The 19,913-nt window shown below is 38.8% G+C and overlaps 1 protein-coding gene across 7 annotated transcripts in view; it reads left to right on the top strand.

Annotated features, from left to right (window-relative positions):
• The window catches only part of NSD3 (nuclear receptor binding SET domain protein 3), a 113,194-nt gene that overhangs the window by 68,046 nt on the left and 25,235 nt on the right, over positions 1–19,913 (top strand). For 6 of the 7 annotated variants that reach the window (XM_030937443.1, XM_010385282.2, XM_030937442.1 and 3 more), the window contains exons 9-14: positions 577–622; positions 3,476–3,606; positions 3,976–4,104; positions 4,746–4,872; positions 14,117–14,314; positions 14,804–14,977. In XM_030937443.1, coding sequence (XP_030793303.1) covers positions 577–622; positions 3,476–3,606; positions 3,976–4,104; positions 4,746–4,872; positions 14,117–14,314; positions 14,804–14,977 — 805 coding nt within the window. Of the gene's footprint in view, positions 1–576; positions 623–1,488; positions 2,730–3,475; positions 3,607–3,975; positions 4,105–4,745; positions 4,873–14,116; positions 14,315–14,803; positions 14,978–19,913 lie in introns of those variants that run through there. The other variant, XM_010385284.2, reaches the window with a different exon arrangement.

Below are 19,913 nucleotides of genomic sequence, written 5' to 3'. Positions count from 1 at the left end.
GTGCTTTTGCAATATCACAAACTTATTTTCTTAAGTTTGTACTAGCAGCAAAAGTATTGAGCTTCCAGCTGTATGGAGCCCTGTAGCACTCTCTACAGAGAGGGTCCTGATTCCCAGCAACTTAGCTGTGAGTGCAGGCGCGGAAGGGTCTTAAAGTGGCGTGAGTTACATTAACCTGAGTATCATAGTAAGTAAAAATTTATCCTAACGTCTTTGGGGCGGGAGGGGTTTTTAGCAACATTGGGGCCGGTTGCAGAAACAACCCCTCTCCTGCCTTCCAGACACTGAGGAAAGTATTCTTGTTCTCTTCATATACCAAGGGAATGGTGGGAAACGTCTTTGCTAGAGAGCATGTGGCTGTGTGTTGTCACTTGATATTCAGCACAGGCAGCTAGGATTTAAACCCTCCCTGATCTTGAGACAGAGAACTTTACCCAGAAGATGGGACTGAGTTCAGATTTCAGATACATTAATCACTCATCATTACTTAGATTGATGAAAAGTATCTTTTCCCTCTGTTAATAATTAAAAGGGAAAAAAATTCTTTGTTAATGCTGTATTTTTCTTTCCAAACAGGTTGAAACAGTTCCTCAGTCTACAGTGAAGACTGGATTACAGAAAGGTGAGTTAGTATTATAATGTTGCTTTGCATTTCCTTGATTAAAACCAATTTTTAAGAATTACTTATTTGTACTCCATGTATTTTTGTCTGTCTCTGTAAATCATTGTTGTTGCTCTTCAGTGTGAAATTGCAGTATTCCCCGGTGTTTGTGTGTGTGTGTGACTTTTAGAGTTGATCTTATTCTGTACCTCCACGTGAAAAGTCTTACTTGTTTTGGTAAATTGGAGAACACCACGTAGACTTGATACTGTTTCCAGCCTTTCTCCATAAGATTCTGGGGTTTCACTGGCTTATAAACTAGGGATGTGACGAATCCACTTTTTTTGGTATTCGACTGAATACCGAATAGTAGCTATTCATGTTTGTCAAACATGGACTATGACAAATCAGACAAGACAAGCTGATTGAAAAAAATCTTGCCACATTTATTTTTACAGTGCTGTAAAATCTTTTTGTAAATTAAAATGATTCATAGCATATTTATGGCCACTATTAGATGACCTTATGCGAATCTATTTGAGATATGCACAAAGTTTAAGAAAGCTTAAACTTATATCTGTATTTTCTGTGTGCAATTTGACTACAGTACAAACTCCATAGCATGATTCGTGCGTTTTTGGTGAGATCAAACTGTATTTAATACCTGTAGTTTACTCTGGGCAAATTGCATTATTTAAAAATAAAATAAAACAACAGCCTCTCTGCATTCTCGGGGAGAAGTCTGCAGCGATGGTCTCCGTGGAGATCCTCAGCAGAACTGAACAGCCTCTCGGAGGGAACACTGCTTGGCGGAGCTCCAAGAAAAGACATCGCGATCGCTGCGAGATTAGGAGGCCTGATTGCGTTGTGTTTCCACCATTCCACAGGGTCGGCGGACCGGGGAGTGCAGGGCTCTGTCAGATTCAGTGACAGCTCCGTCTCCGCAGCGATTGAGGAAACTGTGGACTGAGATTCCTGTACAATTTCATCCCAGAAACTCCAGACTTGTAGTCTCCATGCAAGATTTCTTTGTCGGCGGCTCGATAAACAGTTTCTTTGTTTTCGATTTTGATTTCGCCAATCATCATTATTGGCATTTTCCTGCCTGGTTTCTTCTTCAAGACTCTGAACAATTGCTTTTACAGTCAAATGATTTTTTTTTCGGTTTGAGCTGGATGGGTACAGCTTAAATCATGGGTCCAGCCTAAAAACCACCATTTAACTTACACTGATCAATTTCAACATGGACTGTTTTTGGTTTTTTGTTTTTAAATAAAGCATCATTAATGCACATCTGCAGGGTTTTGCCAAACAGCCCAAACTGTATACATTACAATCATTAAAAGTTCTTATTTTTTTTTAATATTAGTGCCGTTATCATGGAGAACAGCATGACAGCTGTCTTTGGCAGTCTGTCATTTTTCTAGCATTTTCAGAAACTCATCGGAAATGGCGGTACCTGTGTTTCCCTTCGAAAGCCTCTCAGTACAGCACTCCTGTTCCTCTGTTAAAACTCCTTGTTAATCCAGTGATCTTTTAGGCCAAGGAAATATTTTGTGGTGGTGTTCTGGGTCCATACACCAGCAATGAAGGAGATAGATTTGTGTACTTGTGTTTTTTAATCAGCATTAACATGGGCAGGCACCCTCATTTATAGATGTCAGGAAACATTCAGTGAAAAACTTGTAGAATGGGATGTGATAACGAGGTTCCAGTAATCTGAGCAGTCTAACGAGGCCCACCTCCTCCACCACAGAACGTGGCTATGTTCCAAGTGCTACTCTCACTCAGCCTGTTGCGGATCTTCATGGCCTCAGGAGACTTGTTTCTCCATGGGCTCTTCTGGACTGCACACTTCCACCATAGCTTGCTGGGCTGATCTAGATGTCTGTTTGTTGTATGGAAATTTTGGGGGAAAAAAAATCCAAAACACAAACTGTGGGTTGAAATATTAACCGTCTCCTTGGTTCCTTGGTATTCACCGTGCCTGATCTGCACATTTCATCGTGGCTGTTTCTGTATAGCCTATACTGCATTAGCCCAAGAGATTGTTGCTTTGTAACTTTTTGCACTATTGTTTTGGCTGGATTTGTATTACACACAGTTTTAAAAAAAAAATTCCACACTATTCTCTGCCTTTTTTTTCCTATTTATTTCTTCCCGCACAAATTCCACATAGAGGCCTTTCCATCCAGCTCTACGTGATTTGGCTGCACTTGAACACTGTCCATTTACAACCCTCAGCAATGTGCCTCCTAAATGGCATGACATATGTAGATGTGCTGCAGCGCTTGTTAATGGTCACAATAAATGCCACTTCACCAAGGAAGTCACAGATGAACAATTATGAACATCCAAATTTTATTGGGGGGCAATAATCAACTGAATTGCAAAATTCAGGGGAAAATGGCACTATCCGTGTACGAATCGAATACAAATCAAAGATTTGTCACATCCCTAATAAAAACAAGATGGAGATGTCTCTGCAACCATATTTGTAAGCTACACAGTGTGTTGGGTTTTATGTCTTCCCCCTCCAAATTGAATGGTTCTTTGAATTGCTCCAAATCCATCAGCTATGCTGCAATTTTGATAGAATTGATTTTTAGGTTGGAACGTGGGCTCTGTTGACTGAAAATAGCTTTAGAGAGGAGAACTGAATTAAATGTTTTGATAGAGCGGTTGTAAATTAATCACTACCAGGAAGGTCAGAAGTTCTGAAGTTTTGACTCATTACTTCAGTGTTACAAAGAGAGCTGTGCTTTTTCCACACTAAAGATGAGTTTGGGAAAAGAAAATATTCTCCCACACACAAAAAAATTAAAACAAACCCTAAGTACTATTTTAGGATTAATTTCAGTGTGTTATATTAAGGTGCCAGCGAGATTTCAGATTCCTGTAAACCTCTAAAGAAAAGGAGTCGCGCCTCAACTGATGTAGAAATGACTAGTTCAGCATACAGAGACACATCTGACTCCGATTCTAGAGGACTGAGTGACCTACAGGTAAATATGTGCAAAGGTCTAGACAAAGTGCTCTTTCTTGAACATAATGCTTTTGCCTTATTTATTTGGGGAAATTGAGACTTTTTAAAATACTCATAGAAAAAAATCACTTTGGTTATTCTGAGCTTCTTAATTCTTTTGCTCTCATGTTATATAACAAAACTATAGTTTGTTTGTAATTTTAACTACAGTTTTTCCCAAAACAGCAGACCTATGATATCTGTGGATTTTGGAAAGAAAGGAAGGAGAAAAGAGGTTATTGTGTCAAGATCTAATGTTTGAGCAAGTCTTACTAGGATTTTCATAGCATCTTATCTTTGAGGGAATTTTTGTTTTGTTTTTCTTAAAAATGCTATGTTTTCTATGTAGGTAGGCTTTGGAAAGCAAGTAGATAGCCCTTCAGCTACTGCAGATGCAGACGTTTCTGATGTGCAGTCCATGGATTCAAGTTTGTCGAGAAGAGGCACTGGAATGAGTAAGAAGGACACTGTATGTCAGGTAGGCAGGTAACTGGTGTTATGGCTTGAAATAATTGCTATTATATTCTGCCGGTAATAGACTTAACTCCTGTTGAAGAGGGTAATATGTTTCTAAATTATTATGATATTACTTTAAAGCTACAGATCTAAAACCTCTTTCTGGTTCTTTTTTTCCCTTTCTGAGTTGGAATACTTACCCACATGCCAATCTTTAGTGTGATATACTATTATTAATTGGAAGTAAATGGCAGATGACTGATTGAAAAAACTTTCTTAAATTCAAAACTTTAAAGTAATAACTTTCTCAGTGTATTATTACTGTTCTTGAAAAATACTGCTTTGTCCTGTGAAGAAAAGTTAAATATGCAGATCCCAAAGAAAGAATCCTAAAAGATTAAGTATGACCTTAAACTTTATACCATATTGGATCTGGAAATACTGTAATTGTCTAGTTCTCTGGTTTTCAAAGTGAAGGCCAAGGACAAACAACATCAGCATCTTCTGGATATGTATTAGAAATGCACATTCTTGGGGCCCCCACCAGACCTACTGAATCACAATCTGTGGGTGAGGGACCCAGTAATTTGTGTTTAACAAGCCGCCCATGTGGTCCTGATGTTTGCCAAAGTTTGAGAACCACTGCTTTTTGCCATATTACAGATTTGTGAAAGCTCTGGTGACTCTCTGATTCCTTGTGAGGGAGAGTGCTGCAAACACTTTCACCTAGAGTGCCTGGGATTGACATCACTCCCTGATAGCAAGTTCATCTGCATGGAATGTAAAACCGGTAAGATGACTTATTTTGATAGTCATGAAAAGATGAATGGGATTGTGCTAGGAATGTGCACTGGCAACGTCTCCTAGGACATCTTGTTCCCATCACTTTTATTAGCCCTCCTCCTCTCTTCTCAAAGGTATTTCAACAAATTAAGATTTGGCTTCAAGACTTAAAAAGTTAAATTTCCTCCTACTGGTGCCTTCTACCATAAAATCTGTCAAAGTACCAAGATGAATTTGTATTTTATCTAAAGAGTTATACAAAGTATTTAATTGAGTTATTTTTCAGATGGGTTTGAGATTTTGGGGGCTCAATAAATTGGTTTAAAGTTCTTTAAGAGACTGGAATAAGTATCAGTGCATAACCACAGTGATTATATTTTTAGTGGAAATTTGGAGCTACTGGAAATCATTTTTTAAACTTGGGATTCACCATTTATTTCTTATCTCACTATACATAGACTACTACCTACCAAAATAATTTGTAGAGAAATAAATATGCTAGTTTATATTTCTTCTCTCGGTAGCTATAATTCTGGTTAATACTGTGGAAAGCAAGTCGTAGTTGTTTAATCTGTAACAACATGGCAAATAAAAAATAACGAGATGAGAGGGACATGCTTCTAGGAACCATGTTGACATGTTTTTTGTTTTGTTTTGCTTTGTTTTAGCTATGAGGAACTAAAGCCAATTGGATAGCAAGTATACATGATATGCTGACTCTTTGTTATTTTTCTACTCCTTCTTTTCCTTTTATTTTGATTCTTACAGATACTTATTTTATCTTTTCTTATTTGATTGTATGCCTTCTAAAATCTTTCAGACAAAAAGTTAGTAATTTTTTTTTTTTTTTTTTTTTTTTTTTTTTGAAGCGGAGTCTCGCTCTGTCGCCCGGACTGGAGTGCAGTGGCCGGATCTCAGCTCACTGCAAGCTCCGCCTCCCGGGTTTACGCCATTCTCCTGCCTCAGCCTCCCGAGTAGCTGGGACTACAGGCGCCCGCCACTTCGCCCGGCCAGTTTTTTGTATTTTTAGTAGAGATGGGGTTTCACCGTGTTAGCCAGGATGGTCTCGATCTCCTGACCTCGTGATCCGCCCGTCTCGGCCTCCCAAAGTGCTGGGATTACAGGCTTGAGCCACCGCGCCCGGCCAGTAATTTTTTTTTAAACCGAACACTGACTTACTAAGTGTTAGGTGCTACAAGTACTAAGCATTTTCTCCTGCTATTTCATTTGATCCATGATGAGATAGGTACTATTATGATTTCCATTATACAGAAGGAGAAACAGGATTAGAGAGTTTACTAGCTTCCCCAAAGTCACAAAGATAGCCCATGGTGACTCTGGGATTTAAACCCAGGCAGCTGGACTCCAGATTTATATTTTCTTTCTCATGGTCTTCTACTGCCCTGGTGAATAGAATGGACATCACAAGTCATATGTCATATGTCCCAATACACAGTCATTCACATACATACACACACATACAAATACACACACACATACATAAAGTAAGCTATGGAAGCTGCTTAGAACACATAGCTTAAAATTTTCCCCTTATATAATATTTTATTCATCACATTTAGACTCTGCAGTAAAACTTGTGAACAGTTTGCCAACTGGCAGCCCCTGGGTCATATTACCTGCACATCGTTTTATTTGACCTTCAGAATGCATTTTCATTTTTGAACATGGATGGAGCATGTAATCCTGGCTCCTCACATTCCCCATTATTCCTTTTTCTAAAACTCAGTCATTCAAGTCACTTATATATCCTGCCTGGCCCCTTTAAGCATTCACATATTGTATTAGGGAGTTCCTGCATTGCTATAAAGAAATACCCGGCCGGGCGCGGTGGCTCAAGCCTGTAATCCCAGCACTTTGGGAGGCCGAGACAGGCGGATCACGAGGTCAGGAGATCAAGACCATCCTGGCTAACACTGTGAAACCCCGTCTCTACTAAAAAATACAAAAAACTAGCCGGGCGAGGTGGCGGGCGCCTGTAGTCCCAGCTACTCGGGAGGCTGAGGCAGGAGAATGGCGTGAACCCGGGAGGCGGAGCTGGCAGTGAGCCGAGATCTGGCCACTGCACTCCAGCCTGGGCGACAGAGTGAGACTCCGTCTCAAAAAAAAAAAAAAAAAAAACAATTGGGTAGAACAAAGTCAGAGGACTCACATTTCCTCATTTGAAAGTATACTACAAAGCGACAGAAGTCAAAACAGTGTGATACTGGCATAAAGACAGACATATAGACCAATGGCATAGAAAGCCCAGAAATAAGCACTTGCATATATGGTCAAAAGATTTTTGATAAGGGTGTGAAGACTAGTCAGTGGAAAAAAAGACAGCCTTTCCAACAAATGATGCTGGAAGAGTTGGATATATGCCTGTAAAAGAATGAAGTTGGACCCTTACCCAACAGCATAAACAAAATTAATTCAAGATGAATCAAAGACCAAGATGTAAGAGCTAAAACTATAAAACTCTTGGAAGAAAACATAGCATAGAGGAAAAGCTTCATGACAATGGATTTGGCAGTGATTTCGTATATATGACACCAAAGGCACAGGCAGCAAAAGGAAAAACAGACAAATTGTACTTCATCAAAATTAAAACTTTTGTACACCAAAGGGTCTTATCAACATAATGTAAAGGCAACCCACAGAATGGGAGAAAATATTTGCAAATTCCATATCTGATAAAGCATTAATACCCAGAATATATAGAGAACGCCTTCAACTCAGCAATAAAAAACTAAACAAGTCAGGCGCGGTGGCCCATGCCTGTAATCCCGGCACTTTGGGAGGCTACGTCGGGCAGATCACCTGAGGTCAAGAGTTCAAGACGAACCTGACCAACATGGAGAAACCCCATCTCTACTAAAAATACAAAATTAGCCTGGCATGCTGGTGCATGCCTATAATCCTAGCTACTCGGGAGGCTGAGGCAGGAGAATCGCTTGAACCTGGGATGCAGAAGTTGCAGTGACCTGAGATCATTCCCTTGAACTCCAGCCTGGGCAACAAGAGCAAAACTCCGTCTCAAAAAAAAAACAAAAACAAAAACAAAACTAAACAACTGAATTCAAAATTGGGCAAAGATCTTGAGCAGGTAGTTCTCCAAAGAAGATATGCAGATGGCCAATATACACATGAAAATATGCTCAATATAATGAGTAATCAGGGGCCCAGGCGCAATGGCTCATGCCTGTAATCCTAGCACATTGGGAAGCCAAAGCAGGTGGATCTCTTTGAGCTCAGGAGTTTGAGACCAGCCTGGGCAACATGGTGAAACCCTGTCTCTATTAGAAAAAAAAAAAAAAGAGTAATCAGGGAAATGCAAAGCCACAATGAGATGCCACTTGATACCCATTAGAATGACTAGTATCAAAAGAAAGGAAAACAACATGTTGGCTTAACTATGGAGAAATTGGAACCCTTGTGCATTATTGGTGTGAATATAAAATGGCATAGTGGCTGTTGAAAACCCGATGACGGTTTCTTAAAAAATTAAACAGAGTAACAAATGATCAAGCAATTTCACTCTGGGTATTTACCCAAAAGAACTGAAAGAAGGGGCCAGGTGTAGTGTCTCACACCTGTAATCCAAGGATTTTGGGAGGCCAAGACGAGCGGATTGTTTGAGTCCAGGAGTTCTAGACCAGCCTGGGCAACATGGTAAAACCCCATCTCTACCAAAAATACAAAAAAAACAAAAAGAAAAATTATCCTAGCACATGTCCATAGTCCCAAATACTCAGGAGGCTGAGGTAAGAGAATCACCTGAGCCCAGGAAGTCAAGACTGCAGTGAACTGTAATTACATCACTCCACTCCAGCCTGGGCAACCAGAGTGAGACTCTCTCTCTCAAAAAAAAAAAAAAAAAAAGGACTCCAACAGATAATTGTACTTTCATATTCTTAGCAACATTATTCACAGTAGTCAAAAGGTAGAAACAATCCAAATGTCCATTGATGGATGAATAAACAAAATGTAATATGTACCTACAATGGAATATTATTCAGCCTTAAAAAGAAATTCTGATACATGCCATAACATGGATGAACCTTGAGGACTTTATGCTGAGTGAAATAAGCCAGGTATAAAAGACCAACAAATATTGTATGATTCCATTTATATGAATTACTTGGAATAGTCAAATTCTTAGAACAGTAAGTCACCAGGGTTGTGGGGGAGGGTGAGATGAGGAGTTCTTTTAATGGGTACCGAGTTTCAGTATGGGATGATGAAAATGTTCTGGAGACAGTGCTAACAATGTGAGTGTACTTAATGCTACTGAACCATACACTTAAAAATGGTTAAAGTGTTACATTTTATGTTATATATATTTTACCACAATTATTTTTTAAAAATTAAGTGCTTTTAATTTACTTATGACATGAAAATTAGTTTGGTACCTATTTGGTACACTTCTAACATATTAGAAGTGAGAACTCTGATTCTTCAAACCATTGTTTAAGGTCATTTAGGCAGTTTTCATTTGTTTACAAAAGATAAACACTTCACATGTAAGGAGTATTGCAGGTACCTACCTAATATGTTCTTATACTAACACTTTCTATTATTTAAGACAAATGTGATTTCTAGAAAGAAAGCATTTTTATTTGCCCTTTTGAATAAAATGTACAATAGAATAAGGCTCCAAAAAGAGTTCTGTAATAGGTAGTTTTACTTATTCTTTTTTTTCCCCACTTCCCCCATGGTCTTTGACTCTGGACTGATGGACTGACTTCTTTTTTTTGTTCCCATTGCCCAGGCTGAAGTGCATTGGTGCAGTCTCAGTTCCCTGCAGCCTCGACCTCCCAGGCTCAGGTGATCTTCCCACCCCAGCCTCCCGATTAGCTACGGGGACTACAGGCACGCACCACCATGCCCAGCTAGCTTTTTAATTAATTAATTATTTATTTATTTTTGAGACAGATTTTCGCTCTGTCGCCCTGGCTGGAGTGCAGTGGCGCAATCTCAGCTCACTGCAACCTCCACCTCCCAGGTTCAAGTGATTCTTGTGCCTCAGCCTCCCGAGTAGCTGGGCTTACAGGCACACACCACCACATCCGACTAATTTTTGTGTTTTTAGTACAGCCAGGGTTTCACCATGTTGGCCAGGCTAGCCTCGAACTCCTGACCTCAAGTGATACACCTGCCTTGGCCTCCTCAAGTGCTGGGATTACAGGTGTTAGCCACTGTGCCCAGCCTCCAGCTAGTTTTTTGTATGTTTTTTTGTTTTTTGTTTTTTAGGTAGAGAGTTTTTACCATCTTTACCAGGCTGGTCTTGAACTCCCAGACTCAATCAATGCACCCACTTGGCCTCCCAAAGTGCTGGGATTACAGGTGTGAGTCGCTGTGCCTCACTACTCACTGACTTATTCTTAATGAAGGCCATTTCCTAGTGAAAAGTAAGAGTATGGAAAGCACTCACATGTTAGAGCTCTAACCTAAGTCTTAAAGGAGTTTGATAGTTCAGCTCTCTGTTAGCATAACACTTGCACTAGTTTTAACTATTTTCATTTATATTAGGCTTATTTTGATCATTACATAAATGAAGTCTTATTTTGTATTTTCTTAAGACAGGTTCTTGTTCTGTCGCCCAGGCTGGAGTGCAGTGGCGTGATCATAGCTCACTGCAGCCTCGACCTACCGGGCTCAATCCTCCCACCTCAGCCTCCTGAGTAGGTAGAACCACAGGCACATACCACCACGCCTGGCTAATTTTTAAAATTTTTTTTTAGAGATGGGGTCTTACTGTGTTGTTCAGGCTGGTCTTGAACTCCTGGGCTCAAGTGATCCTCCCACCTTGGCCTCCCAAAGCACTGGGATTACAGGCATGAGCCACTGTGACCATCTGAAGTCCTATTTTATTTTTACAGAAAGTAGTTTATGCATTAAGCAAATGTGTGAAGTCAAACTTCCTACCTTTCAAATATATTTTTTTAATTTTTAAAACTTTTAAAAGTTATTTTAAAAATATAATTACCTTCATATCTATATACATGGTAAAATGTACTTTATTGGCCTTAACCATGTGGTGAAAAAATGTACTTTGAAATTACATATATACAATGGGACCAAAACCAAAACCCCACCTTACTGTACTTTATTTCTGCAAGACAATTTAAAAAGTGAACATCACAGTTTTAACTACTCATTTTAAAGAACTTTTATAATTCAGCCAATTTGTAAAGATTAGGTACTTCCAGAATCAAAGAACAATAATGCAGTTCACCTAACTTTCTGTAAAAAAACAAAACTATTTCTTATATTTTTTCCTTCAGATTTTGAATAGGCATTATAAGAAAAGTGGACAAAAGACTTGAACATTTTCAAAAGATGATATCCAGATGACCAATAAACATTTGACAAGTTTGTTGTTATAATTTGCAGTTCTTTGCTTAAATATTTCTTTCTGTATATTTATTGACTTCTTGTGAATTATCTGTGTATGTGTCTTATCCATTTATGTTTTGTGGTGTTAAAAGTGTTCTTGTCATTTGTTAATATTTTAAATTTATTTCTAATTACACAAGTAAAATATAACCACATTGTTTTGAAAATATTATAATTACTGTTCTTACTGATGTCACCCTTGATCATCAGTCTTAATCCTAGGCCCTTACTTAGTTCCAGTCCCGACAACCATTGTCAGTTTGATGTGTAGCCCTGTAAACCTTTGTGTGTGTCTGTGTGTGTGTTGTAGTATAAATGTATCATACCATTGTTCTGCCGGAGCTCTTTTTATGTCAATACAGATGCATTCTATTTAATTGCTGCATAGTGCCCTAGTATACATATAATCATAGTTTATTTAACTCTTCCCCTGTCGAAGGACACTTGAGTTACTTTCACTTGTTTGCAATTACAAACAATGTTTCAGGCAACATCCTTTAACATTTACTCTCAGTCTTCCCCAATGTAGTTATTGAGAAATTGAATTTCTAGGCAGAAAGTGAATGTACTTTCATTTTAATGACTATTGCCCAGTTGCCTTCTAAGGTAGCTCCTTCCAACTTAAACTCCTACCAGCCCCCTACACCCTTATCAAATAATTGGTATTACCACCGTAGTCCCAATTTCTCTGGATTCTGGGGCATGAGAATCACTTGAACTCAGGCGGCAAAGGTTGCAGTGAGCCAAGATCACATGACTGTACTCCAGCCTGGGCGACAGAGCAAGACTCTGTCTCAAATAAAATAATAGGTATTATCAAACTCTTTTAAGTTTTTTTCTGTTTGTTTGTTTGTTTTGTTTATTTTGAGATGTAGTCTCGCTCTGTTGCCCAGACTGGAGTGCAGTGGCAAGATCTCGGCTTACTGCAAGTTCTGCCTCCCAGGTTCATGCCGTTCTCCTGCCTCAGCCTCCCGAGTAGCTGGGACTACAAGTGCCTGCCACCACGCCTGGCTAATTTTTTTGTATTTTTAGTAGAGACAGGGTTTCACCGTGTTAGCCAAGATGGTCTTGATCTCCTGACCTCGTAATCTACCCGCGTTGGTCTCCCAAAGTTTTGGGATTACAGGCATGAGCCACCACGCCTGGCCATTTTTTTTCTATTTTATAACTGGTTTCAGTTATCATTTATCTGATTACTAGTGAAGATGAACATATTTTACTTTTCTTTTGACTATTTGTCTTTCTGTGAATTGCCTGTTTACATCCTCTGCCCACTTTTACATTAGGCTGCTTTGGTTTTTTTCTATATTGATTTGTAGTTTGTAAGTCTTATTCCATTATCTTTGCTTATATATGTTGTGTGCATTTTCTCCATATGTAAACTGTTTATATGACAAAACAATCTTTTGTCATTTTTGTTGCATGTTTCCCTATATCTGTTTGTCTTTTACTTGTTTCTTCTTTTTTTCCTGTTTAGTTTTTTCATATTTGGCATTATTTTCTTCCTTGAATGTCTGACGTATTCACCAGTGGAGCCATCTGGGCCTAAAATTTTTTTTGTTGAAAGATTTCCAATTATAGTTTCAATTTCTTTTAATAGTTGACAGAACTATTCATATGTCATGTTTGTTTTTGTGCCAGTGTTGGTAAGTTAAGTTCTTTTTTTCTAGGAATCTGTCCATTCATCTAAATTTTCAAATTTATTAGCAAAAATATAGTGATATCCTTTTACTATCTTTTTAATGTTTGTGGTATTTGTAGTGATGTTCCATTTTTCATTTCTGATATTAATATGAGGACCGTTCTCCTTTTTTTTTATTATTCTTACCAGAGGTAATCAATTTTATTATTATTATTATTTTTTTTTTTTTGAGACAGAATCTCACTCTGTCGCCCAGGCTGGAGTGCAGTGGCCGGATCTCAGCTCACTGCAAGCTCCGCCTCGCGGGTTTACGCCATTCTCCTGCCTCAGCCTCTCGAGTAGCTGGGACTACAGGCACCCGCCACCTCACCCGGCTAGTTTTTTGTATTTTTTAGTAGAGATGGGGTTTCACCGTGTTAGCCAGGATGGTCTTGATCTCCTGACCTCGCGATCCGCCCGTCTCGGCCTCCCAAAGTGCTGGGATTACAGGCTTGAGCCAGCGCGCCCTGCCAATTTTATTATTCTTTTTCAAAGAACTAGGTTTTGTTAATTCTCCCTAGCAAATGTTGATTTCACTTCATTCTTGATAAATATTTTTACTGGGTATAGAATTCTGGTTTGGTAATTATTTTCTTTCAGCCCTTTGAAGATAGCATTCTATTGCTTTTTGGCTTCCATTTTTCTCTTTCAGTCAGCTCTGTTTGAAAGTAGTTTCCTTTTTTTGTGGATATTATGAATATTTTCTTTGTCCTTGATTTTCTGTAGTTCGAATAAGGTATGTCTAGCTGTAATTTTCTTTTTTATTAGGATTGTGAGTTTTCATTTTATGTATATTTTGTACATAGAAATAATCAGTGATTATCTAATGGAATCTGTCTTTCCTTTGGTAATTTATTTATTCTATACGGGGAAGACTTTGCTGCTGTCTGCTACCAGATGTTAAACTCTGTTCTGGCTTTTCTGTGGAATCAGTTTTGGAGATCTAAATTGTTTTCAGTATTCTGTCTCCAAATTGATAATCAAATATTCTAGCAAAATTTAAAACATAATTTGAATTTAGCATTTATTTTAAGTGCTTTTTTGTGCATTAAATTCTTAAATATAATATTAGAGTCTGTTTTAGGAGTAGCTGTTTGATGTCTATAGCTGCTTCTACTTGAATATGCTTTAGTCAATTTTATTTAATTTGTATTCCTCACCAATTTTACAGGGCAGCACCCATGTTTCTCGTGTAAAGTGTCTGGTAAAGATGTGAAGCGTTGTTCTGTTGGTGCTTGTGGGAAATTTTATCACGAAGCCTGTGTCCGCAAATTCCCCACTGCCATCTTTGAATCAAAAGGATTCCGCTGTCCTCAGCACTGCTGCTCTGCCTGCTCTATGGAGAAAGATATCCACAAAGCAAGTAAAGGTAAAACAGCTGAAGAAGGAGACAAAGATTTTTGTTTTAAGTGCAGTGGCAAATAGCATTATCAAGTATATATTACAAACAACATAGGGCATTCTCCTTCTGTGTATCTCTCGCTTTAACAGTTCAGCCACAGTACATACACAGTACATGTTAAGTAGAGATTACATTCTAAATTCAGACCATGAGAAGAAAATTCCATGTGTTCAAAATACCCTTGAGAGCCCTTCAGGTAGGTGCCATATTGGATACCACCATCTCTGCAGCATTGGAACAAATAATTTTTTCTGTGGACGATCTCTAAGTGACTATTAGGCTTACATTTAGGGGCCATATAGCATAGGATGACAGAGCCAGACTAGGGAAGAAAAAATGCTTTATATCTACTGTAACTAGCATCGCATGGGGACCCAAAAAAGCCCAACTCCAAAAACTTCTTTTTATGTCCCGCGGATGCCTTATTAGATTCCTTTTTGACTTGTCTTTAAACAGGCCGCATGATGAGATGTTTGAGATGTCCAGTTGCCTATCACTCTGGAGATGCTTGCATTGCGGCCGGAAGCATGTTAGTATCCTCCTACATTCTCATCTGTAGTAATCATTCCAAACGGAGCAGTAATTCTTCTTCTGCTGTAAATGTAGGCTTTTGTTTCGTTTGTGCCAGAGGTGAGTGTCTAACTTTTCTCTTCATTTATTTTTGAGATCATTGGCATATTTCTTCATTAACATAGAGTCTCAGCATTGGGAAAGAACTCAGGCCATCTAGTAGAATCTTCTACCCAGTGCAGAATTCAACTGTAATATATCCCTGAGAGAGATGAACATTCCAGTAACTTTTATAATGCTAGATGTCCAAAGTGTTAGAATATTAATTCTTCCATAAGTTAAGCTAAAATCTGCATTTCTAAAAATAACAGAATTATAGTTAAGTTCTTAGTTTTTCTGTTTGGAGCGTTAAAAGATTAATCTTTTCCCTTCTGCAAACAACTCTTCTATTCAAAGCAGATCCTTCCCATGTCCCAGAACTTTCAACTGATTGAGATTTCACTTGGAAGGCAAGACTAGCACATCTATTTTTCAGTTGTTTATGTTGTATTTTATCATAATGTTTTGATCTGGCATTGAAGAGGGCCTGATGGGACACAGCCAAGGCAGCATATGTGGTGGTGTTAGTTCAGAGCCAGCCATGTGGGCTTTCTTAAAGCCAGCTGTTGATGTTTAAGTATGCCAAGAGATTGATCAACTAAAAACAATACTGTAGCCCTACAGGGGTCAGTGAACCTGGTTCGTGATAAATATAAAATGAAACTTCTTTAGTTGAATGTTATACAGAATATCTGGCTTTATCTCAGCCATATTATAATAAAACTTTTTTGGTACTTAGTAAGCATTATAAAAACCAACTAATATCCCTAAATATTGCTTTCATTTTCTTTTTAAGTGCAAAGTTTTCTGACCTTCCCTCTGTCTGAACTATTCTCAAGGCCTCTAAGGCCCATCGTCCTTGTTAGATTCTATTTAGACCATACTGAAGATGAAAGTAGTTTTTGTTTGGTTGGTTGGTTTTGCTTTAGGAGACAGTTATTTTAATTTGGTGAAAGTACTATAACAACTTTTTAAAATAGAATTTAGGTAGTATGATAGATCTTAGGTGGTTTTGCTTTTGTATCTCATTATGGAAACATTACTTGGAGGTAGGCAGTAAAAGATTAAATAAATCGTAGTCCTTTGTGGAGTAGCTAGCGGGGTCTGTAGTAGACACTACTTTCTGTTTGCCTGCTTTATAAGCACATGTGACTGTCTGCCTTTGGAGCAGGAAGTACTGTGTCTTTCTTAACTACAGCAGTGTCAAATGTATCCTGCTCTGAAACCTGGCTGGTATCATGGAGGAGTAGGTCTGAAATGTTTCCTGCCATATGGTAACAAGTGGGCAAATAAATAAAAAGGTGTCACTCATTGCCTTTCCTATCTCTGCATTCCTAAGAAAGTGATGATTAGAAAAAATCGTTGTATTATCAGTTGAATGTTTAGCTTTAGAGTCTTTTAAACAGATGAGTGGCAGTGATAACATGAAGTCTCTTATTGCTTTGCAAACTCTGTGCTACCATTGCTGGGCACTGACATTTCCTGTCAGTGTGTAAGCATGTATAATTTAGCCTGCATTTTAATATCAAGTTTATAACTATTATGTTGGCTTATGTTGGGGCACATTCTGAATCAAATGCCATCAGTAGATTAATCAATATTCTCTTTTGCTCTACTTAATTCAATAATTGGGATACCTTTAAAATAGGTATTTTCAGGCTGGGCACAGTAGTTCACGCCTGTAATCCCAACACTTGGGAGGCTGAGGCAGGAGGATTGCTTAAGGCCAGGACTTCAGGACCAGTCCGGGCAACATAACAAGACCCCATCTCTACAAAAAATAAAGGAATTAGCCAAGCATGGTGGTGTGTGCCTGTGGTCCCAGCTACTCAGAGGCTGAGGAGGGAGGATCACTTGAACCCAGGAGTTCAAGACTGCAGTGAATTGTGAAACAAAATATAGTATTTTCAATTTAGGACACCTAGAAAATTGTACGCTTATAGAAACTCTAGCCATTTTGTTAAATTTAACTTACATAACTTGATTAAAATTCTGAGAATAATGTCAGTGGAGGGAAAACCCATATTTAACAACAGAATCAGTATTTACATCTTAATAATTTGACAGTAATTCTGGAATATTTACTGAATTTAAATGCCTATTTAAGCAAAATTATTTAATTCCCACATATTTTAACTGTGAGACTTTGTATGGTAAACATAACCTTCATTTTATTTTTTAGCATTTGACGAAGACTTACTCTAAATAGATCAGATGTTGGGAAGGCTTAAATCAAAAGCCTTTCACAAGTAAATAATATGTGTTCTTTTATAAATATTTATAAAGGTCACCTTTTTAAAGGAGACATAACTGTAATAAATCCACACACAGAAAGGAGCACTTTAGTCATTTATGTTTGAGTATTAGAAAACTTAGCTTGTTTTGCTTGTCTCTTGCCTCATACAGAATTTTTCCCTTCACATAGATTTTCTCTTAGTTCTTGATTATTGGGGGTTTAGAATCATTAAGCTATTTCTTAAGGACTACAATGTCTGGCAATATTTTTCGAAATGTTTCAGGGTTTGAGGAACATCACTCCTCTTCCACTTGCCACCTAATCATGGAGTCACAAGAAGCATGCAGACATTTTTCAGTATAGTGCTTATTCTTTAGCATCTCCTTTCATCTTAGAGGGCTGGGTAAATTGAATTACTTAGCATTCTATGCCTTTCTTTGTAATGGTACTTTTAAATGAGTAATGTAGGCTGGAGTTTTCTTCTCATTTTAACAGTAAATAATAGCAATTTATTTTGCATATGTAAGTCAAACTTTACTAAACACTATCTGAATGAATTGCCACAGTTTCCCTAAGAAGTTATCTCTCCATGGTATACAGGTGAGAACACTGAAACCCAGATTAAATAATTTACCTAATGTCATACAAGTTAAATGGAGGGACCAGCATTTGTACTTGAACCTTCTTATTTCAAAGCCCATATTCTTTTACACTACACCATCTCCCTCTATTAAATGTATGAAATGTATGAAGTTCATTTCAACATTATATAACTTTTGTTTTTTTGAGACGGAGTTTTGCTCACTGCAACCTCTGCCTTCTGGGTTCAAGCGATTCTCCTGCCTCAGCCTCCCAAGTAGCTGGGATTACAGGCATGCACCACCACACCTGGCTAATTCTTTTACATTTGTAGTAGAGACTGGGTTTTTCCATGTTGGTCAGGCTGGTCTTGAACTCCCGACCTCAGGTGATCCGCCTGTCTTGGCCTCCCAAAGTGCTGGGATTACAGGCATGAGCCACCGTGCCCGGCCTATATAACTTTTATTAGAAGATTCTGGCTGAGCACCATGGCTCATGCCTGTAATTCCAGCATTTTGCAAGGCAGAGGTGGGAGGATTGCTTGAGCCCAGGAATTCAAGATCAGCCTGGGCAACATAGCAAGACCTCATCTCTACAAAAAAATCAAAAACGTAGCCAGACATGGTGACAAACGCCTGTAGTCCTAGCTACTTGGGAGGTTGAGGTGGTAGGATCACTTGAGCCCAGGAGGTGGAGGCTGCAGTGAACTGTGATCGCGCCACTGGACTCCAGCCTGGGTGACAGCGTGAGACCCTGTCTCAAAAAAACAAAACAAAAAGAAGAAGACTGTCATATTGTTAGTAATTTCAAGTTCCATTCTGTTATTTAGGCCAGAGATACTTCTTGGATTCGTCTCAGTGTAGAGTATGAAGATAATGCCCATAGAGAAAAGTAAATGGTAATTTCCCTCCCCTTCAAAATGATCTCTAAATAAAACTGCTGCCATAATTTGTATTGTAAAATCCTACATCATTATACATTCATGCAGTAGCCAAGATAGAGGATAGAGAAATGTCCCCTGGTCTCACAGTTGCCTGGGTTTAGGAGTGGCTTGTAGCTACATCATGAATTAACTGGGGAAGGGAAAGAAGAGGGAATCACAGGTAGCTTTAGTGTTTTCCTCCAAGTAGCACAGCTATAATTGGTAGATCAAAAGGATTGATTTTATTAACCCTTTATATCGTCTCAGGGAAAATATGAAAATGTTTGCATTACCTCAGTAAAGTTCAGGAAATTATGGCTCCTTTAAAATCATGTACCAGACCTGGCACAGTGGCTCATGCCTGTAATCCCAACATTTTGGAAGGCCAAGATGGGAGGATTACTTAAGGCCAGAAGTTAGAGACCAGCCTGGGCACAGAAGCTATTATAGACCCCATCTCTACAAAAAATTTAAAAATTATCCTGGTGTGGTGGCATGTACTTATCTGTAGTCCCAGCTACTCGGGAGGCTGAGGCCAGAGGATTGCTAGAGCCCAGAAATTCAAAGGTGCAATGAGCCATGATCACACCACTACCCTCCAGCCTGGGTGACAGAGCAAGACTCTGTCTCAAAAAAAACAATATAACATAAAGTGAAATAAAACATGTACCATATTGATAGAGAAGAGTTTCACTATCTGGCAGAGAAAGTTAGGATTTCTTTGAGTGTTTCTGAAGATATGAATAGAAAAAAGGAGAGACTTCCATTCTACCTTAAAGTGCTACTTGTTGGCCGGGCGCGGTGGCTCAAGCCTGTAATCCCAGCACTTTGGGAGGCCGAGACGGGCGGATCACGAGGTCAGGAGATCGAGACCATCCTGGCTAACATGGTGAAACCCCGTCTCTACTAAAAAAAATATAAAAAACTAGCCGGGCGAGGTGGCGGGCGCCTGTAGTCCCAGCTACTCAGGAGGCTGAGGCAGGAGAATGGCGTAAACCCGGGAGGCGGAGCTTGCAGTGAGCTGACATCCGGCCACTGCACTCCAGCCTGGGCGACAGAGCCAGACTCCGTCTCAAAAAAAAAAAAAAAAGTGCTACTTGTTATATTGAAGGTAGATCAGGGTCTACTTATGTAAATGATTCTTGTTTCAATCTCATTACATGATATATAATATCCTTTTGTTCTTTGGGTTGTCGTCATTGTACATCCAAATATGAAGC

This window comes from Rhinopithecus roxellana, chromosome 9 (assembly GCF_007565055.1).
Source record: "Rhinopithecus roxellana isolate Shanxi Qingling chromosome 9, ASM756505v1, whole genome shotgun sequence".
Lineage (NCBI taxonomy): Eukaryota > Metazoa > Chordata > Mammalia > Primates > Cercopithecidae > Rhinopithecus > Rhinopithecus roxellana.
Note: the sequence above shows the minus strand (reverse complement) of the source record. Positions and strands in the feature narration are given on the sequence as shown.